This window comes from Drosophila bipectinata, chromosome 3R (assembly GCF_030179905.1).
Source record: "Drosophila bipectinata strain 14024-0381.07 chromosome 3R, DbipHiC1v2, whole genome shotgun sequence".
NCBI classification, from domain to species: Eukaryota; Metazoa; Arthropoda; class Insecta; order Diptera; family Drosophilidae; genus Drosophila; species Drosophila bipectinata.
The window spans coordinates 26,110,606-26,133,978 of record NC_091739.1 but is presented as its reverse complement, the minus strand read 5'-3'; the positions used below and the strand labels follow the sequence as shown (position 1 = coordinate 26,133,978).

The 23,373-nt window shown below is 39.6% G+C and overlaps 1 protein-coding gene across 1 annotated transcript; it reads right to left on the bottom strand.

The window, feature by feature from the left end:
• Positions 1-404: 404 nt before the first annotated feature.
• TkR99D (Tachykinin-like receptor at 99D) lies at positions 405-20,560 on the bottom strand. Its single transcript, XM_043211847.1, is given in 10 exon segments — positions 405-1,381; positions 1,467-1,532; positions 1,598-1,737; positions 3,788-3,984; positions 4,326-4,476; positions 5,235-5,450; positions 6,195-6,369; positions 9,450-9,664; positions 12,094-12,417; positions 20,056-20,560. Coding segments are annotated over 9 exon segments (1,767 nt in total). The 5' UTR covers positions 12,324-12,417; positions 20,056-20,560; the 3' UTR covers positions 405-1,004.
• Between the last annotated feature and the right edge of the window lie 2,813 nt (positions 20,561-23,373).

Sequence of the window (23,373 nt, the reverse complement as noted above, 5' to 3'; positions counted from 1 at the left end):
TAAAAAATTGATACGCCTGCCAGCCTTTCAGCCGTCGAGGCGAGGCGAGTCAGCATAGATGACTTGTAGGCATGGGCATATAGACGCGGATACATATAAACATGTACACGGGAATAGGCATGGGCATGGGCACGGGCATTCAAATTCAGAGACTGAAAGATGAAGCCCCAGGCAGTTGGATTATTCATATTTAAATACGTTTTACACACCCTCGGCGAAGGTTTTATAGATCTGTCAGAGGGTCTGCTATTTCGGGCACTCCCTAGCCCATTTGCACTTGGCACTTCGAATATAATATGTATGGAATAGCTGAATAAACAAAGTAACAGGGCTCAGAACTCATCCTAGTACTGTTGACAGTCTTTATTTGTGCATCCGGCAATCCAATATAACTAAGCACAATGTTTTGATGGAGCAAGACGCTTTATTCGCAATAAGGTTTATATTCAGACATTTATATTTACACGTACGAGTACATATAATACAAATACATACAGCACATTCAAAGTCATTTGGTTTTGTTTTGCAACTTAAGCAAGCAGCCGTAAGCGTCTAGTAAATTATAAACTTTATATTAACATAGGAACCCATCCGAATATAATATTTACAAATGCAATTGTGGTTGAAATGGCGAACCAAAATATTGTTTGAAAAAGGGCATAACAACAATAATCTTATTCATTCTAACGAACAATGCTTATTTTAGTTTTATCATTTTTAAAATTTAACAGCATTTAAAATGATGGAAGCTGTAACCTAAATTGAAGCCAGAAAATAGATGATACTTCCCCGATAGCTATAGAAACCTGCCATATTTGATATGTTTCTATGAACAAAAAAATAAGTGAGTTAATGAAGAATAATATGTTTTTTATGGTTGGTATTTCTTACTTAGCCTTTGTTTCTTTGAGAATAAATTGAAATTAAGACTAGAGATTAGTTTTTAGTTTTTCGATTCCAATCAACACTTAGCCAAGTATAAATTCGAGACCTTAAAGTAGAGCTTAGAGCCAGGTTTTGTCATCGGCGGCATCACTTTCGGATATAGTGCCGGCTATGCCAGGATTCGAGCGTCGATAGTTTCTGTTGTACGGAGATGAGCACACAATCTGGGTTTGCATCTCCACACTCTCCGGCGGTATAATCTGGACGGCCGGCTGTCAGGAGAGCAGTTGCGTGGTGTTCGAATGACTGCTCCCATTACTGGCAGTGCCACCACTACTCTGACCAGTCCACCGCTGTTGCATCTCTTGCTGGTAGGGCATACGCTTCCTGTGACCACTACCAGCACCACCTGTCCCTCCTCCACTTCCAGTGCCATCCGATTGTAGCAGATCCGGCTGGTGGGAGCCACGCAGAAGGGTCGCATTGCGCGGTGTTCCTGCGGGTCAAATTTTCCAGGAAAAATAATTCAATTAAAAATAAGTGGGTCCATCGAAACTTGGTCTCCTATATCAGTGACTCACCGCAGTGCGAGATTCGATGGGACTTCGGTGAGCTGGGACAGGTATAAAGTATCGATTTCTGGGTATCTTTTTTTCGGTACGAATTCATTAGCGTGCAGTCCATTTTTCTACGTTTTTAAATCTTATCTTACCATTGCGCTTGATGCGGTTGTGATCCGGGGAACCGGAGCAGGAGTACCGGGACGTGAGGTTCTCCCTGCGACTGAAGGGCTCTGTGCCCACTCGAACGAACAGACACCAGCGGAAGACCATCTTGAAACCATAGCGAAATCTGCAAGGAGGAAAAAAGGATATCCAATGATGAAAAATAATCTTGGTGGCAGTGTTCAGCAATGTTTTATGCTTTAAAGCTATTCGAAAAGTGAAAAATTTCTATCCCATGCTTGTTGCTATCTTTAAGCCATCCCATAACCCTTTATCCTTCCTGGCTTAATTGACGATTTATGGATTACGACTCTGGACAAACCCTGGAACACATCAACTATCTTAATTTATGCATTGTTTTATCTATCGTCAGTAGTTCGCCTTCATGGAGAGTCGTCCTAGACAACGATTACTCACGTTAAGGGGTTATATACCTTTTTTATTTTCAAAAAATCGAAAATTTTTTTATTGCTTTATCTTAAAGAACAATTCCTTGAGAACATTTTCCCAAATTTTCATAGAGATTGGAGCAGTAGAAAAAAAGTTACAGCGCTCCTAACCGCGCGCCCCATTGCGGCCTTGAACTGAACTTGAAACTTTAAACGCGAATATCTCGAAATGGTGTTTCTTGAAAAATGACTTTGCGGTGACAATGATTGACGGAAAACTACTGAACCGATTTACTTCAAATTTTTTTTAAAATGTTCGTAATGAAATTCTCTTGTGCTTGAACGATCGACTTTTCACGCGCAAACTTTTTTTTCGGCGAAATAAATTTTTTAGTGAAATTTCTAGAGACCAAAACGTTCATTTTTAGCATAAAACGCTGCCATATCCAAACAAAAACAAAAAATTTTAAAATCGATCGTTCAAGCACAAGAGATTACTCTAAACTAATGAAATTTTTTTACTTTTATGATTTAAGTTGACCTGTTTGACCAGGGGAACTGTCACCGCAAGGCTCTAAAAAAAAAAAGGCCTCTAAGGAAAACAGCCACCCCTTAAAAACTATTCAATATTTTTCACCAAATTTTGTAAAAACATTCTTAATAAAGTGTACTATTAAAATATTAAAACATCCGTGTAATTAAATAATTGCTACATACCTAAAAAAAAATTCAAACTTTCCTCTTTTTCTTCGAAAAAGAAGGTATATAACCCCTTAACTGCACGGGACGGAAGTGTTTTTTTACTGGCCACCCGGGCAGGACATTTAATATTTTTCCGTTCCCTGTGGACAGCCGGAATAAATAAAGACCTTAAACGACGTTGTCGTCATCATTTGCATATGGGACACCAGCAATTGACAGGAAGTGGCTATGATCCTGGTTGCCAGTCGCAGGTGTTGGTAAAACTTTAATTTTTTTCTGTTTTTTTTCTCTGTTCCTTTTATTTTTGTTAACGTAAAGCCCTGTCATAGCGGATCCTTTCGGTGCCAGCAGTCAGTCTTGCCACCATCAGTCAGATATCCGCTGACTGAGCGAAATTAATTGCAATCCGGTACGTTTTTCCGGACACGGGCGCGTGAACAGCAACAGCCAATTTGTACGGGTGTGTACGCATGTGCATTCCTTTGTTAAAGTGCCGGATATATGCTACAATTGCGGTTAAAAAAGTGGTACTTTTCATTTAAATTCCATTAAGAATTATGTGCTATTTTTAACATTTTTTGGATTTATTTTTGTAACTACTTTGATGCCGTTCGGATAGGTTTTAAATTTGCTTTTATTCTCTTTAATACCTGTGGTAAATATGTGTATTTCAGATCTTGGTTAAATTTTTTCCATAATCCTGAAAGGTTTAAGCGCTTTCTGTGTAATTTATTTATTTAAAAACACGTGTTTTAAGTTAAAAATATGTATTGTTTTTGAGATTAACCTATTAAAGCTCTAATTCAGAACTAGCTACGAGCTAGTTGCTGTGTCAGTAACACCACAGTCTAATGATTCCAGCCATACACACCACATGTATTTCCTGATATTAACAAGGAGTTGGGCGGAGACTATCCAATCAGCTAATCTCTCAACGGAACTCAAGCTGAGATGCTGACTGACTGGGAAGCAACCCAGTGCACTTAGAGCCCTGATGTGGCTAATTCAACCGCAAATTTACGTAATTTGTTGTGGGCATGGCGGTTGTAGTATGGGTTGTGGGATGGATGGGCCATCACTACTCACCGTGAATTCATCCAGCAGTATATAATGGGATTGTACATGGAATTGCTCATTGCCAGCCAATAGATGGCCAAGTAGAGCTCCTGGATGAAGGGGGCCTCCGTGATGGCCGGGTAGCAGGATGTGACGATGAAGTAGCTGTGGAAGGGCAGCCAGCAGATGGCGAATATCAGGACGACCACTATCATCATCTTCACCACCTAAGGAGTAAGAAGAATTTTAAATTAAACAAGGTAACTACAAATCCTGAGGCCATATTCGTTTAAAACTTTTATAGAATAATTTATTCCTTTATTATGATTGAAGTTCGAAGCGCTTCGTGGAGCAACTTCGAAGAACTATGCAAATTGATTTCAAACAAAGAAGGCAATTACTGTAGGAGAAGTTTAAATTATATGCAAAACTTTAAAACCTATTACAAGGGGTGTTTTACAAGGGAGGTTATTATCAGGTTTTTAAAAGCAATGAAGTTTAATATAAATACATGCAATTGTGATCAAATCAGTTTCTAAATTTAGCCTAAAACAATCACTTCACTCACCCGTCGCTTGCTTCGGACATTCTCAACTTGCCGGGGCGTACACTCCCCGATAGTCTTGGATCCCCAGAGCTCTATTCCCACACGGGAGTATGTGACCGTCATGGACACAATTGGCAGGACGTAAGTGAGTATCAAGATGAGTATGTTGTAGCTAAAATATTACAAGGAAAAAAAAAAAACACAATAAAAAGGGGGAGTCACCACACGCAGTAAAAATAGTAGATCAAACATGATGTTTACAAGCCTTTCAGTTAGTAATACAATGCTTTTAAAGTCCTTATCACTTCCATCGCACATTGTTGCTGGATTTGGTCTTTTGTTTTATTTTTTATTGAGCAAGTAGCAATTTGGAATGAATCTAAAATTAATGGCCTTGCATGTGGGACACAATGAATAATACGATGGCCGGGGGATTGCAGGACGAAAGGATTCCGTTTGCCGCCCCCTGCTGCTACCAATTTGCCATACAAAATGGCTGTAAAAAGCAACACGTTTTATTTGTCCCTCTTCCTGGCCTTTTTTTTTTGTGTTTCCCCCAAGCAACAATCCCTGCTTTCTGGCGTTCGTTTTTTATGCCATCGTCTTGGTTCAGTTTTGTTTGCGAACGTCCGCATTTACGACCCTGTCCACCCCGGTAATCCTCATATTTCACTATGGATCTGGCATCCGATTGTCTCTGCATGTGCATGTCAGAAGCTGCATGTCGCTGTGATTTTTTGATTTTTGCACCTCTATCTTACATTGGAAGTTCTTTAGGATTTTCAACACTCGGAGAAAGTAGTCATGGTTGTTGAAAATATTATAGACACTGAGCAGGCTTTAAATGTACTTTTTTTCTGTGCACTAGCTTCAAGCTGTCAACTTTCATCTGTAACATTCCCAGATCCCACCATTCGATAGCATACTTACATGGATTCTATAGTAGAGTGATTTGTTGGTCCATCGGGCCACTCCGGGTAGCAGACCGTGCGGGATGTATTCCCCTCCGAGGGCACTTCCTCCGTGCGGTAGAAGAGCATCATGGGGCAGGATATCAAGGAGGAGGCCAGCCAAATGACGGCGGCAATGGCCAAATTGCAGCGCTTGCTCATCCGCGGTTGCAAAGGCCGTATGATGGCCACGTACCTGAAAAAAGCCGTGGGGACAGTGGGGATAAAGTTGCCAAATTAAATCAATTCCAATAGGGGGCAGAAAGTGGAAAGTTTGGCGGCGCATAAGCTGATTACCCGAAATGCACAAGGTCACCCAAAAAAACTGAATGCATCGGCGCCCAAAACCCCGAAACTCAATTAATCTACTGAGCTGCGAGTTAATGAAAGTGAGAGCCTGCTGCTGATACGAGAATCCATTAAAAGGTTCTGTCATAAATAGGATAAGGTCCACTAAAATCTCTTAGTCCCTGAATGAACTACGACATTCAATATACAAATGCTAAAATTTTGATATTTCTTTTTCATTTCAACATGTCTGTTTTATTTTTTGTTATCTGGCAAAAATTTCGACAGTTCATTTGGCAAAAACATTATAAATAGAAATACTCCACGCAAATTGTTTACAATCAATTGTTTTGTTGTCTAGACGATTTGATTCGTTTTATCTTTTCCAGATTTCAAGTAGATTAATTTCACACACATTCCTGGGTCAGAACTTTTATAAGAAGAGTTTTTCATTTTAAACTTTGTGACAGGCCATATCACATTGTACTTTCATGCATGAAATATCCTATTAAAGTGAATGGGTTATTTTTCCTGCACTCCTTCGTGGGTGATTGATAAGGGTCTGATGAATACACATGTATATCTTGGTGTAACCGATTCCTTGTTGAGTATTCATAAGACGTCGACCCTTGAGCCCCAAAAGTCCACTTACCTGTCAATGGAGATGGCCATCAAAGTGAAGACCGATGCGCAGATGCTTAGCATGGCTATGAACTGGGATATTTTGCAGTAGAACTCCCCGAAGGGCCAGTCTCCGTCCAGCATGTAGTAGTAGTTGAAGGTAACGTTCAGACTCGAGACCATGGCGTCCGCAATTGAGAGATTCACTGATTGCAGAAATGGCAATAAAAAAAGAAGACAAATAATCACTCTTATCTACCTGTTCAGGTGGCAAAAGTAAGCAAATTATGGAAGGAAAACAAACAACAAAGAACATTTCTAATTACGCAACCCTCGTTTGAACTTGTGGACCGTTTTTATTTATGCGTTGTACATTTATAATTAGTAAGCGAAACGAAGTGCACTTTGACTGGCATTTTTCTGGGTTTTATTTATTTATTTTCTTGTATTTTGACTGGCAGCCATTTTGACTGCCATATTTGTTTGCCATCTGACAGCTGAATAGAGACAGGAAACGGAAAGAGGATCCCCTGCCTGGATGCCCCTCATTCATTACTGGGAATACATTTTATTGTATTCCATTTGCATGGGCCGATTTACATGTCAATGAATCAGCAACAGCCATGGACAATACCGGGCCAAAAAGCAACAATACAAAAAAAAAAAACTACGAAAAACAAATGAAAACCTGGACCTGAGTTCAAGAAAAAGAAAAGGAAAGTCTGCCGACTGGCCCTCCGCCTTTGTTTATTTTTCATTATCTGCTGGAGATAAGGCGACGAAAGCGCATGAAAATGACAAAAAAGAATCTCGAAACACAAAACACGAAAACCAACAGCACCTACAATAAAACAAATGTTTAGGACAGAACATTAGCCCGTGTGTCCTATAGGACATAGTCCTGGTATCAACAGCCTCCCAACATAACGCCTACGAGCCGGCTCGACGTGTCGCATTCCGGCAATCTAGCCATCTAGCAATCTCGCAATCTAACAATGTAACAATCGACTGGGAGCCTGTCGACTTGGTGACTATTCCGTGGCCCACAAGACCCGAGGCCTCGAACTGTCAGCCACGTAGCGGAATATCGATTGTGCCCCATTTTAATTAATAACCAAATGGAATTTTTTAAGAGCAGCATCTGCACATCTGGTACTCTATCGGGGATAAAAACAATATTGAAAGAAATCTACACCTTCAATATAAGGACATTGGTAAGGTACAAAAAAGAGGCCTAAAATATTTTATTTCATGTTATTAAAATTATGTATCATATTTTGTTTTATGTATATATTTTTTATGTATTCGGGTAATCCTATTCATGTTTCATCTACATGTAAATTAAATTACTAAATTTAGTTTTTATGAAAGCTATTAAATTCCAAAAATCTACATTATATTGTTTGGGGTGAATTACGCATTATATTTTTAATTAAATCAAACCGAATTAAGTGATACATACCACAAATATTTTTAAACAGATTATCTATTATATTACAAAATGTATAAGCAGCCTCCCCTTATACCTGTGCCAAGTCTTACAAATATGAAGAAAAACTTAAATATTAGACAACTTCTTAAAAAAATTTACTTTATTTAGAAGTAAATGACTTATGTTGGGAGGAACTAAATACCAAAACTAAGAGACTTTCATCCTTAAAGAATACTCTTCTCCAGCAACTCAAACAAAAGATGCAAATACGCATTGATAATGAACCTAAAGAAGATTATCATCCGGTGACTGGCTTCCACCGAAAATTCGTTCACCCAACTCAACGCCACCACCCTCTGCTCCAGATGTCTGTGATGTGAATTTGAAATTTTGGTGCCCGAAAATGATTAAAACGTCAGAACTTGTTACTAATAATGATTGCCGATGTGTATTTATAAATGCAAATTCAAAATGCCATCACAAAGCCCTTCGAGCTCGACGGGCATTTAGTTTACGTTATAATAATAATAATAATAATCATTACCAAGTTAGAGGGCACCGGGGAGCGAGTAGAATGAGAAAATTGGTCCAGGCTATTATTTAGGGCTTTTCCATTGTAATATGGAAGTCCACAGGATGCCTTCGAAGATAAGAGTAGGATTAGAAGACCACTAAGTCTCAGCTCAATTAAATACCGGCAATTATGCAATCTGGAATCTGGAATGGATTTAGTCCAGAAGCTTGACTAACCTCATTAAGGCAACGTGTTTGCAGAATTTCGGCAATGTCATTACGCTTTGAGTTGCACCAGAATTGTCCACAAAGTTTGCCAGAGTTTGAAGACTCTCAACGCTCGAATAGTGAATTATTAAAACTGTATGTTTGGCTCTTCAAGCCGACCGACTGCAAATTAAATGCACTTTGAAACGTGACTCAAGTAGATTCAATTAATAAAAGACATGCTCAGCCTTCAGTGAGCAAACTTTATAACTTGATTTTATGCCCAAAAGCTAAGGATATTAAAATTAATGCCATCAAAGCTGGCCTGTTTACAAGGGACTTTTACCTGACTTGGCAAAAAATATTGCCATATTTCAGGTTCGTCCGTGAATTTTGCAAAATTCAAACTTGTAGAATAGCCAGGTCCGAGGTGCAACAGGGCGAATGCAAATTTTTTGCCCGGGGATGGTTTTTTTTTGAATGGCTCTCGGTGTTGCTGACATAAATAGGTAAACGGTCACCGAAGCGTCGAAATTGGGAAGAGACCTCTTAAATAAGCCCTTCAGGTTGTGATTTTGTTAAAAAGAAACTGCTTTTAATTGAGGGGGAAACATTTTTTAATTACATTTATATTTCAATAGTGAATTAGCTGAAGAACTCTGTCAAAGGAGCTCGTTTGATTTTAATTAAAATATGTCGTTTTTTGAAGTCAAGTTTGCCCAATCAAGTTAGTTATTTTATTATGAACCACTTCTAGGAAAAAACGAGTTTATAGACCATAGAAATCATTTCGTGTGTAAGTTCAATTCATGGAATAGCATAAAAACACAGTAGATGACGCAATTCGTTCCACCAGTCGTATACTTGATTTTATTACGTATACGCTCGCAATAAAAGAAATGTAATAAGCACTTCGAGGTGTAGATTTTAGCATAAAAAAGGAGTAAGTTTCAAACTATAAAAAAAATATTTAACTTGTAAAATAGACTTAATCAGCAAAACATAAATTCACAAAACTTTGTCCTTTGCGGACAATACGCATACATGCCGTATGCGTATTCCAGATTGCGTATCCGCTCTGCCAGCTCACGTGGCTTTTAATCTAAAAGTCCTTAAATCTGCATATCCACTCACCTATGAAATAGTTGGTTACAGTTCGCATCCGCTTCGTTGTCATCACAATCCAGACGACAATTAGGTTACCGCCGGTAGCCACTATAACCATGCCGCCGAAGAGAATGCTCCAAAGCACCTGACGCCACCACGGAAGCACGAATGCAAACGAACCGGCCGTCTCCATGGCCCCCGCCGCATCTTTATCCGCCACGGGAGGCAGCTCTGTGGAAAGGCTAAAGGACGAGGGTTACATGGAAACAACGGGGAATTAGTGACATCGAGATTAAGTGTGTGTTATGTTTCACGGCGCCACGCCACTCCACTGCACCGCCAAAACGAGTGCCAAGTGGGTGATGTGTCTATGTAAGAATGTGAATGGGTGTCATCAGGACATGGCATTTCTTGTATGTAGATATATGTGTGTGCTTTCCGACTCCAGGATGTTGTCGCTATTAAGTGTGTGTAATTGTGCGTGCGTTGACAAATCCGTGTTTTTCTCCTACGCCGCCTGCCACATAAAACATTGGGTTTCAGCCTAGGGACGAGGCACTCCACTCACTCATCGGCGGTTGTCGTCATCTTTTTAATATTTTGTGTTATCTGGCCTGTTTATTTAGGTTCACATCAACCAGAGAGTGTTTAAACAGAGGGTCTGGGAATGTGCCAGTGTGGCGGATTTCTGTCGCGCCATCTGGATTTGGGTTTGGGGTTTCTAGTTCCTCCCCAGGTTTTTAGTCGTTAGCCGGCCTTTATTGGAAGACAGGACATTTAATATGCACACTCTGTGTGCTGAAGACGGCACTAAATTGGCTAGGTAGTCATTAGTGTTTATTCATTCTCCTTTGGAGCAATTAAAAACATGCCCACATCAGTAATTCTCACTTTACACACATACTGTGCACACCCACCCACTGCCCACTACTATTTTTCAGTACCCTTTCTCGGATGACGAACTGCCGGGATTTACATAAAATCTCTTTTGTTCGAGGGGCCTAATGCAAAGAGGATTATTGATTTGTTTTTCGTGGGTGTAGGCCCTGGCCCTACGTGGGTGGGGCTTGCAAATGATAGGCCCATGAAAAGCGCCATAAGAAATGACTGGAAAGAAGGCCCTGCCAGAGAAGAGTCAGAGCCAGAGCCAGAGCCAGAGAAACAAATTCATGCAGCCTCGGGCCAACAAGAAAATGTCATGACAAACAATACAAAAAAAATGTAGCCACTACTGCCACGGCTCTGGGCTCCCCCTTCCTTGTTGATGTTGGTATTGAGGTTTAAAGAGTGCACATTTCACTCAGAAAGGGTATATGAGTTTTGAAAATAATATGTGCTTTTGGGTTAGGATTGGAAAAATTTAGAAACTTTAAGCCAGATTTCGGAAGATTCAAACGAAAGATTTTCAATTCAAAACCCTAACACATAATACATTAAACTAATAAAACACTCAACCTTAGCCCTAATAGATACATTTCCTAAAGAAACTTAACTCAATGCCTTCAAATGGAATTTCTCAGAAATTTCTAAGAAATTTAAAATTACCTTTAAGCCCTCCTTAGTTAAACGGTTTACTAAATGTTTTCCTTTACTTTGAAATCCGAATTCTTTTGTTAACCGAAATATGGGCCAAGGACCAAGGACTAGGACCAAGCACCAAGCTCCAAGGGTATATGCGTTTCGTCCCGTCGAGTTCGACCGTTTTTTTCCATTTTATTTGCACATAAATCGGACGCAGTGTCTGTGCAAACAAATAGGCAGCTCAAAAAATACAAAAAGGGCGAAAAAAGAAGGCCACGGTTGTTGGAGTATCGGTCGTAATGGCAACAGCCAATGATAATGGGTCCTGTTGGTGTAGGATTGAGTGTCAGCCACCGCCTGAAGGATATATGGCAGCTACTCTAACAGCTGCAGAATCCGAAAAAAGAGAATGTATTTTCGATGCGTCAGTCGCAGTCGTATCATAATAATTATCCAAATACGAACCCATATGGGGTGCAGTAAATTTTGGGACATGTCTGCAAAAAGTGCCGACGCTTTTTCAGTCTCCTCGGCATAATAGAATAAAATGGAAAGACCCGCAGTTTTTCCCTATTTGTTTTTGTGTTTTGTATATGGGCTGTATCCGTGCATTAACTTTGCCGCACTCACTGTGGATGTTTGCCTTCCGTCCTTTTACATTGGAAACGGAAGCAAAAAACCAACACTGAGCCTGCTAAGCGGAAATGTTTGAATGAATGACTGAATGGCGGAATGACTGAACTGAACTGAAATGAACTGAAACTAAACTGAACTGAACGGAGACGTCATTAGAGATGCAGCGAACACAAAAGGAGCAGATGGGAGAACGACAGCCTCATCAGGACTCATCAAGAAGCCGCAAAAGTCCAGAAGTTATGGCCCAGCAGTGGCGTTAGCTAAGAGGGGCTACATCTATTCCACCAAAAACTTTGATAGACACTTTAATTAATCCAAGATTGTATAGTTACAAGTCGTACAAGTTTACTTTAATTTAGTTATTTGTGTCTAAAAAAATAATAGATCTTGATCTATTAATAAAATCCCCTTATCTACGCCACTGCTTTCATCTAAGATGATTGTTTGGGTTCGTGTGTTGGGGAGATTAATTGAGTTTGTGTCATAATTAGGCATTAGAGCGGATCCAACTCACGTTTGGCTGTGATTGAAGACTCCAGCGCTGGTACTGGCCTGGCCAAAGTCCAAGGGCGGCGAGTCGGTCAGGGGGGTGTGGTTGTTCGCCGAAAGGACACTGCTCATGGCCGTGTAGAGGATGGATGCCGGAGTACTCCAATTGCCCCAGCCAAGGTCCGAATAGTCGCCCGCCTCCAAGTCGCTGTGATTTTCCATCGTGGCTGTGGATTGTGGCAGTCCAAAATTCATCCTATTTCAAGTCCTGCCAGAGGGATTTCCAAGTTAATGTTGCGTATCCCTTTTGAGTTAGCCCTATTTGGTTTCCATTTGCCAACTCCTCGACCTGAAAAATGCAAAGGGCAGCAAAAAAATAGGAAACAAAACTCATCTAATTTCATTTCTTGGCTGTTTTATTTTATTTGGTTAGGTCTTATTTTATTTTGCGATCTTTGAGGCAGGCCGCTGGGTGGTTTTTTGTTATTTTTATAAGAAACAAAGCTTTTGATGCTCATTTTCAGTGAAAACTTTTCAGATTTCTCCTACGTGCTTATGAAGTTACCTCCAGTATTGATATCGATTTTGATTTTTTCCTGATTCCGTTTTATTTGGAAGGACGTGACTCGCCCAAGACTCATTGTCGCCCTATCTCATACCCACACTCCTGTCCAGAACTTTTCTGTGGTTTGTTTGTTAGTTCTTTTTCCATAATCTGACTTAGGAGCTCTTCTCGATTCAAAGCGAAGCAAAGTTCGGTAAGTGGGCTGCCTCTTGATGAGGACCCTAGCTGGCGGTCATTAGTGATTCCTCGGATGCCTTGGAAACATTTGAAGCGATTATTGCCAGTGATTTGTCCTTCTTTTTCTCATTAGAAAAAAAAAAATTATAATATCAAGTGTCAGAATATGAGTGAGCAATATAAATATTGTCCCCATAGACCGGAAATGTTTAACATCTGTATTAAATATTTTCTTACAAAGAAGCTTTCAAGGTTTCAAGCATTTAGGGAAAAGAGCTAATGTTTTCTGGTAGGTTACTCGCTAATTCTGCTATTATTTTACAACAATTTATGTAAATTTTGTATTCATTTTAAAAAGATATAATCTTGCCTTACAATTTCATAATTTGTTTGTTTTCTAAACATATCTCCGTTTATTGTTATCATATTTTTGCTTCTTATTCAAGAGCCTTAAGCTCCGCTACACATTTTTAATAAAAATAAATAATCCCTTGTTTTCTTTACCATTATTTGCCCTTAAATAGACTATAAGAAATTGAAATAAAAAGAACAAAGGTCGTATTCACTTTTATGCCTCCCATGAGCTAGATTATACCTCTATGTAGTATTTCTGAATAAGCAAACGATAGACAATTGTTTCAAAAAGACGTCGGCAAACCTTTTTGCTCATTTTTGGCAGTAACGATGATGAAAAGCCAGGACAAGTGGATTGTCTTTCCTGCGGAGGAAGGACCTGTGCGACCTGGTCGTCCCTTAACTATGCCTGAGATCTGGCTCTGGCAGCTCGAGATAATTGCGACGACCGGTCCCGGCGTCACTTGAAGCTTCACAAAAACGATAATCCGAGTGGCAGCTTTATTTCCTTTCGAGTTCCTTTTATTACTTTCCTGGCCACTGCCACACTTTGTTGCCGCCCTTGGTGGCATAGAAGGTGGCAAGGTAAAGTTATGTTTAATGAAAACATTCTATGCTAAAAATAACTATTTAATGTTTCTTAGTTTTGTTTAAGTCTGGAGACTTACTGAAGATGCATTATTTTAATCTAAGAATGTGAATTTTTCTGCGTGCAAAAATGAATGAGGCGGAAAAGTTTAGCTGTCCAGACAGCAGTGTGATTCAATACCCTGAGCAGCCCACTTGCCACATCGTTCTCCGTAGCGGAGACGCATTGAAAACTATTAAGCAAACACCCCACTTGGGCAATTGAAATCAATTGCCGGCATCTTGTCTGCCAAGGAAATGATTGCAAATAGACAAAACAAAGCATATGCCAATATCTAATTAATAAGTTTCCACATTCTAAATCACGATGATGGGGCCTGGCCGGGGTTGTGGCCGAGTTTTCGCTAAAATGCAGTGAGCAGCGATGACGAGACCGACTCGACGACGACGATGCAGTCTTAATGAAAAGCAAACAATCTTCAAAAAGAATGTCGGCCATAATTGGCAGATCGTTCGTAGGCGGCCACACCCTAAAAATAAACGTACAATGTGAGCAAATATTTGCCAAAGTAGCAAAATGCTTTAACGCCCCGAAACTAAACTGAAACCGAAACTGTGGGGGGACTTAGAAATTTTTGGGCGGGGGACGGAGACGACTACGTCCTTTTGACTGATGTCCGTTAAAATTGCGTTTTCTGCAATAATCGCAAAAAATTAGATTCACATTTTTTCCAGTTTTTTTTCTTTGCTTCTCTGAGCTATGGGCTTTGGGATATGGGAATTTCAGTGAACTTGAAAAATGGCCAAACTGTCACGTACCATGGGCAGCCACCGAAAGTGATGGAAAGTGCTGATACAGCGGCCAGCTTCGTTCGGTTTGGTTTTTGGTTGTTTGGGACAATGTTGCGTATACGCCATGTTGTGCCATCACACAAACGTAAACGCTGTAAACTTTAAATGAATTTGTCACACGCCGACTCACTGGGCCGGCTATTGTTTCGACTTTTTCCACTTTCTGGCTCTGACTCTGACTCTGTTAGGGGCTCTTTATTTTTAAAATCAGCAACAGTAGCTCTAGAGTGGAGTGTGTATAGTGTTCCAGACACCCGGAGGCTCTTTAAAGTGTCCAAGTAAACACTCAAGTCTGGGTGAAACTTTCTGAACTCTGCACCAGGTTCTTGAAAATGGGAAAAACTTGCAGCTTATTGCACTTACCGCAAAAATCTAAGAATTTTCAGGAAAATTATAAGCCATCTGAATGCAAGCGGAATACTATTGCCAGTTAAAAATAGTTTTGTAGAATGACAGGCAAAAAAGGGACAGAACTTTATGCAAAATGTTGTGAACGGAATTCTTGTAAATACGTGTTAAATAATACTCGCCACAGCAATTTACAACAATTCAGTTACTCAACTGGATGCCTCGAAAGCACATGCAGCGTTCATTATGACCGAGAAAAAAATAAAAGGTTCTATTCCGCACTTTTCCTCCGCACTCCTCTGGCAGTTTCACTTTTTTGTGTTTGACAAGTCAAGTACAGGGTGGGCACACACAGGGAATAAAGACAAGTTTAGTGGGGGAGTGTGTGTGTGACTCTGTGTGTGTGGGGTGTGCGGGTCTATGTGGACAGCCCATACCCTAGGGTATCCACTGATCAAAAAATACTTTTTAAATCAAAAACTATAAACCTATAAACTTCTTTTGCACGAGAGGTGCATTCAAAAGAAGCTTTATATAAGCATTTTTAGGTTTTTATTCATTTTTTAAATATTTTTAGACATTTAAGTGTCTATTAATACTCTCCAGTATTAGATTTATTGTTTACATATTTTTAAATCTAAAAATTATAAGAATCGAAATGCTTTTATTTTACAAGCCTCAGAAATGACGTTCAATTGCAAGTGCCCTAAAAACTTGTTTGAAACTAAATTAAATAATATTTGTTTCTGTGTATACATGTGTGTGTATGCTAGAAAAATATGTATGTGTGTCAAAAAGAGGGCCGCTGCCCCAGTGGCCTGAAACCCTCCGCGTAGCCCCCTCATGGAGCCCTGGCCCTGTCAGTACACTTTTGGCCAACATTCGCAGTGCTTTAACTTCCTGCCACCCGTCCAGAGTAAAAACACATACACACATGCATAGAAATACTACCAATTTATTAAAAAACAAAAATATATGTGGGTTGGAGGGCACTTTTTGTAGTATTTAGGCTGTCCGGTCGGCCATTGAGGGAACCAGAAAACGTAATAAGCAAAATTCCCGTGGTATGTAGTATGAAGAACGGGCCATATTGCTAAAGTGAACTTGAATTGTAATTACCAACGCCTTTTGCTGGCTTAAACGAGCATTTTTAATTTCCCCACAAGCACGGGGTACTCTCACACTCATGCCGAACAATTAAAAACAAAACGAGCATAAAATATATGGGCCTGCAAATTAGCCACATGTGCCTCCGGCTCCTCCTGCTGCTCCTGCTCCTCCGGCTTCTACTGGTAAAAATTCATCAAAATGATTGTTTAATGAGCTCCTTCTCCGGCCAAATTTCGGAGCGCAAATTCATTTACGAGTTGTATTTTTCTTTCGCACCTTCCGAAATCAGCCAGAACAATAACATCCACCGAAAATTAAACAATCCCCTTTAAAATATAAATAAACCGTGGGTGATAAAAGCGTACGCACATGCCTGATATCCACATGTAGATGCGAATATATATAAATAAGTACACAGAAATCGGCGGAGATATAAATGAAAATGTGCACATATTTACTTAAAATACAGAAAAGCCCCTGTGTTGAGGCAGGACAAGTCGTTCTCGCGAATTGCGATTCTATTTCTTTGAATTTAATTGTTGAAATGAATTTGGCTTGTTTGCATGTTCTTAGGAAATATTTAAAATAGGATAAGCTGGTGCAAAAAATAATAATGACTTGGTGTTCTTCAGATAACAGGAATTAGAAATATTTGCAAGTGAATCAGACTGAGCCGGAGAGAAGTATTTTTAAATTACATTTCTCCAGCCTGGGCAGAAGAATAAAAGAAATACCAGTAACAGTGCCAACCGGCATGGTTGTCCTTATCCTTGGTATTGTGAGCCATTTAGGACAATATTCCCTGACCATAAAGAAGCCGCAAAAGCTGTTGCCGTGATTGAGAGAACTACTTCTGCAGCCCTCATACGACCTGTTGTACGGCCAATTGCCTTTGTACTGCCACTCGTACCACTCTAACCGAACCATTACCAATTACCACTGCCCGTTGTGGACATAAAGAAACGGCCCAAACAGGTGAACAGAATGGTAGCAAAGGCGGCGTCAGGTATTTCAATGTCTTATCTTATCAGTCGGTGTCTATCAGCAGTAGCCACCCGAAAAAAAACCCACTCAATTCTGTTTTTCTTCGTTTTGTGCCCTGCATACCAAATCTGAAATTGACTCGACTCGACTTGGATGGGATCCCCACCAGCGCCGCCTGCAGTTCCACACTCACGCCCTTTTCCTCCTCTAGCACCCCAGATACCGGACTATCTGTACAATAAATTTTGCACCCCGGCACCCACTTAGTCAATTTATTGCAATTATGTGTAAATTGAGGAACAAAGCGGAGACAGGCGATGGCTCTTCACTCGAACAAGTGCAGAAAGGCAAGAGCTCTGCCCTGACCACTTCACTCCCATTCCTCATCTTCCCGACCAGGAATTTGCCAGTGGAGACTGATGGGGTCCAGTGGCAAAGCCGAAGGGGATTTCAAATGCTAAGACTCCGGGGAGACCAATCTTAATGGACTCCTTCAAATATGCAAAGACTTTTTCGTCCTTTCTTAACAAGCTAATATAATTGAAAATTATTCACAAATTTTAGCTCCATCTCTATATTATTTTTAACTGATTCGTTTAGTGTTCATTTAAAGTTTAATCTTGTTATGTTTATATATTTCTCTCTGGCTAGACCTCTATTTTTTAAATGGGTAATTACTAATTACCTAATAATAGGTTTCAAAAATTTAATCAGAGTTCTTAATGTTTATCCGTAGTTTCCATTAAATTCTTTTAATTGACTATTAAAAAAAAATGTTATCCCTGTGCATTCAATTGAGTCCCTGCTTTCTCCTTTAGGTATTCTTCTCTTATAAAAAATAATAGGATTAAGTGCATGTTTTTTTCATATTTGATACGCTGCAAAACCGTGAGTTTTGAAAGGATATAAAAAAAGTACACAGTGACTATTTAATACGAACTTATCCGAGCTGGCTTTATTAACATGGTTTTTATCAAAAACCTAGCTTAACATAATGAATTAACTCGTGAAAATTTGATTAAAAAATTTAATTCAAGCAGGTAATTACCGTTTAAATTATAAATATGTCATTCAAACTCCTAATTAAAACCAACTATTTTTATACATAAAGCTTATCAAATAACTAGAAGTATATTAAACTGACTTGATCTGATTTCAGGCATAAAAATATAATAGATCCTAGAAAATCGTATTTTTAGATTTGTATGATAGAACACTAAGGACCCCGGGGACATAGATGATTAGAAACCTTATCCCCTATGAAATACTTTTTGCATTCACCCCTGAGAAACAAGGACAATGCATACTAGTTCAATATATTGCTGCATAAAAGAAGGACGAACCGAACGGAGAGCCGCTAAAATATGTACATGATTCACCGACTTGTTTGGAACTGCCTTCATTTAAATTCATTGGGGGCGGAGATAGTGAACTTGTTGTCCTGCTGAAGTTACACACGTCTCCGGCGCCACTCGACCTGCCCCTCGCCTCCGGCCGGCCGGACATCTTCTCCGGGCAACAGCCCCAGTGCCGTAGGAAGACGTCAGCAATGGGGCGGATGCCGCATCGGTTTCAATTTAATTAAATGTTTTGATGCATGACAGCACAGTGGACGAGGAACAGGCACCGTAACTGGACCTGGAACTGGAACAGAAACTGGACATACGGCATTCATTTATTACTTATTCGCATTCGTTTAAAGATACCCGGTTTGTTTACGCCTGTGTGAACCTTTAAAGGAGCTCTTAACTCATTTTTGTGTGGGCCAACTATTTAGTGGCCTTTCGATTTCGTTTGCACTTCGAAGGAAGGACCAACTAATGGCCTTCGGACAGGAGCGAGAGCTCTTTGGCACCAGCTTACGCTCACCCGAACTAATGCCAGAGGGGGATCCTCCGGTCCCCCAATCCTACATACTGTCCTCTTGACCCGAAAGCAATTCGCGCTGAAAGGATTTCAGTTTGCTCAGCTGACCATTATGGCCAAAATACTCCCGAAACCAGACCAAGATGCGGATGCGTCCATTTGCCAACAAGCAGCATCCATTTATCCGGCGAAAACCACTCACATGGCAAAGTCCTCTGCCCACAACATAATACTCTGTGGCTTCACTTAATCATAGTTGACATTAAATATTTAAGGGCAGCAAAAGTTTGTGCCCCTTTCTGATTGAATTAGTGGCCAAGGTGGCAATCAGGTTTATTATGTTTTATCAAGTTACAAAAAAGTTTAAAGTAGTTTTTAACATTATATTTCTAGTTTGTGTTCATAATTCTGCAAGTCGTGACTCTGTCAGTTTGGAATTTTAACAACAACTTTCCGAAAATCCCAAAGATAAATCTTTTAGGCACTTTTAATTATTTATATTTGAAAAATGCTCGTCGAGGGCTTTGGAGAAAATGAGAATTATTTATAAAAAGTATTTTCATTCTTAAACCAAAACCAATTAAAGAACTCTCACATATGCAAACAAAAAAGCAATTAAATGTATTTATATTTTACGTATTGGAGGGATTTATGCTCTTGCCGAAGCAATTTCAAAGATACCCGAGAGCCACCGAATTAATCAGTATTCATGAGATTTGATTTTCTCGACGAAATTTATCAAATCCAAGATCGACCCTTCAATCGGGGAAAGCAATTGAGCGTGTTAATTTTTGCTTATTTCTGAACTATTTTTCGCTTCGGCGGAATCATGAAATTCGATGCTCAAATTGAGTGGAAGAATCGGATGGGAATGGGTTTTGGTCTGTCGGAGTGGGGGTCAGGTGGCATCCAGTTTGATCTTTGAAATTGGGTTTAATCGCTTGATTAAGTACCCAAAGCAATTACAAGCTTTTCCAAGTTTTTAGAACAAAGACGTCAATCAGTGGTGGCTCGTTAATTACTTTTCTAAACTCGGAAACTTGCATAAACTTTCTCTTAGGTTGCAACCGAAAGCACGAGAACAATGTTTTTAAACTATTTGAATTATACAAACAATTCGAGTCCTTTGAGTCTACCGCTTACCAACAACTGGGTTATATTCCAATTGAATTTTTTTCACCGCGCCAACGTGGCGTATGAACAATATTTGGAAAACTGCAGGCCACCGAAAAATAAGATAATTGTATTTAAAAATAAATTTTGGTTTTTGCCTCGGCTCTGCTGGTTTGGTTCGGTGGCAGTGTGTTTATGTTTATTAGTTTTAATCAAAACACCAATTTGTATATTCAATTTAACGACTAGTTTATCGTTTTTGCTATTCGATGTGGTTTTCTACTCTTTGTTTTCTACAAAATTCAATTGTGTTTCTCAATCCACGGAGTCGAATTCAATTACAATGTGGATCGAATGCCGGCGGTATTTTCCCACCGACGTACAACTCGATTTTCTGGCATTTTTTTCGAACTGGCCACGCGAATCGGAGGACACCCAAGAACCGAATAATATCCGCCGTAACCGTGTCGGGTTTGCTTCTTATTTTCGCCGAACCGTACGCGCGGGAGTCTGCCGTTGAACTGAACACTGAACAGTGAACGTTGAACACCGAATGCCGGAATGCCAATGCCGCTGATTCTGTGCCAGACCAAGGGCTAGGGCCGGGGTCGGAGAACGGGGGCTTTTGGGAGCTGGTTCGGGGTAAGAAGGAGCTCTTGGGGACTGTTTGGGCAGCTTGTTGCATATGCGGATATGTGACCCAAGGGACCAGGGGGCGTATACGATCTCCTCCCCTCATTACAGCGATCTGGCCTTGATTGTTCTTTTTGAAAAACCTTTTTTTTCGATTGAAAACCGTTGGAGCCCCAATGCAAAATCAAAATTATACCCGCCCAGTGCCGCCAGTGTTGCCGAGTTTCGGTTACTACGCCTGCGCTTTCCACCTTGCTCATTGCTCTGCCGTTTCTTCTCTCTCTTTGTTTTCATACGGCCATTCGTAAACAATATGGAGCGGCTCCAACACGTGCAGAATGCAGGTGTGCGCCCCATCCCCCCACAGCGAATTCAATCAGTAAAAACAATAAACAATAACAGCTTATGTTTAATGAAATTATGAATTTATCGTTTAATTTATTTTTTTAAAAAGATATTTCTAATTTTTTAAAAATAATAGGAGGAGGGGAGAAAACTAATAGTGTGTTTACATCTTTTGATTAAATTCAAGTCATTGAATATAGCTATTTACTTTTTTATCCTACACTCATAATTGCCTTCCACCTTTAAAGATTGTAATTTTTAACTTAAAAATCAGGGAAATGTAAAATTTTCAACATTTTCTACCATTAATTAATGGTTCTAATTTAGTCATTAAAAACAAACAAAATAATTTCACCCATATATTTACTAAAGTATTTAAAATTTGATTATAACATAAATTTATGAGTTTATATCAAGTTATATTAATAAATAAATAAGTACATATTACATAATACAGGGTAATTAAAATAGATAATCCCTATTAAAACCAATTTTTTTTTGGTGAAGATTGTGTGTGTTGATGGTATTGGCCAAATGAGTGAAATCACCCGCACCAGACAGAAGACACCTGCGGGAAGATATGCCTTGAGTAATCAATGGCCAACATAAATTGGCCAGCAGAATCTGACGGCTTAATGGGCTGCCGTAGATGGAATTTCGCAACTTCATTCCGTGGCAGAATGCAACGGCATTCAATCAATCACTCCATTTAACTTGGCCTAATGTGCAATGGGTTGCGCAGCCACAGCAGCCCAGAAGACACAGAAAAAATAAATGGTGAGATTTTTGAAAATTATATTTAAAGCATTATTACTTTGGACACTGTGTGCATTTGAGTAATGGACAGTAATGGAGGAAAATGAAACAGTTTATAGAATATTTAGACTTTATCTAGGATCTTTTTTTATAAATGCGCAGGAACATAGATATGGCGAGCATTCATTATCGTTATGATGAGCTTAGGCGAGGAGGTGGATTTCGAGGGAGTCAACATCGTGTCCACAGTTTAGAACGCAGTCCAATAAACCGACCAGCTGGCCATCATTAACTATCTGCAAGTCTCGCTCGTTACCAGAGCCTTGCCCTGCTGATGACCCTATTTAATCACGCTAAGCCCGTCTCGTCCCGTCTCGACCCGTCCTCGGGCCGCGGGGCCAAAATGATAATTTGTTTGTCAACATTATGCTGGCAAAATGTATATTTGGCTAAATACCAGCCTGCCGACAGCATGTGACAAGTGGACAGCAGGACGCGCATCACATTTGATTGATGACCCTCGTCGTGTCCTGCGCATCCTGCCGCACTGCCAATGCTGCCACGGCCGAGCTCAAAATTTAATTTTCCACAGGATATCTTGTTGCGCGTCCTGCTGTTTTTAAGTGCATGTCATTTGGCCGGGCCGGCTGTCCGCTGTAAATGTGATGGATAAATTGAAAAAACCACCGCCCAGTGATGGGTCACTCAAAGAGACCACCACATCGGTTTCTGCCTCTGCCTCTAGTCAAAGGTCCTGCTATCAGTCCGATGGTTAGCAACAAAATAAATATTGATTCAGAATTTATGTTAAACTACAACAGCTACAGCTACTGTCGTCTGCCATTCACTAATTGATCTGTTTAACACGACAAAATTTATTCTTATCGTGTGAATATGATTTAATATCATAATGACAATATAATTTATTACTTGTGATTAAGTTTATTTTTGGCTGGAAGCTTTAATGGTGAAATAGGAAGCAAAAAAATCTAGCAAGTGCTTTTTGATATAATAAATATTATTCTCTTTATAATAAAGAAGCTCAAGTATTAAACAGACTAAAATTGTTTTAACCTTATTCCATTTTATGCAATTTTATGCTCTTTTAAATATAAAAGCCGTTTAAATATCATAAAATGTATACATTTAACTATATTATCCTACAGATAAAAATGGTTAAATGTTTCCTCCGTGTGTTGGGTTCTGGAAATTCGAATTCCCTCGGGCACAGTTTGTGTCAATCAGGATAATAATGTCGGAAACTGCACCATAAAATTCCATAAGTATTTTAATAAAACCGAAGGCTCCAATCTGCTAAGATATACCAAGGTTTCTAATGATTTCCTAATAAGTGTTTCTCCCTAATTAGCAAAGTGGAAACTTTAAAATCTTATTTATCCTAGATTTGCCTTTCCTCATGTTTTTATTTCCCCTCAGAATGCCACACTTTTTCAATTACCCCTTGCCAATTGTTTTGCATACCTTTTAGTTGCATAAACCTTGGAAATTATTCCTATTTTTTGTTTTACCATTTTTTTTGCGCCATCCAAGGTCGGGCCATAAAATTTCATTGGGCTCAGGTGTCACCGAGTGAAAACGGCAGTGGAGTGGGTG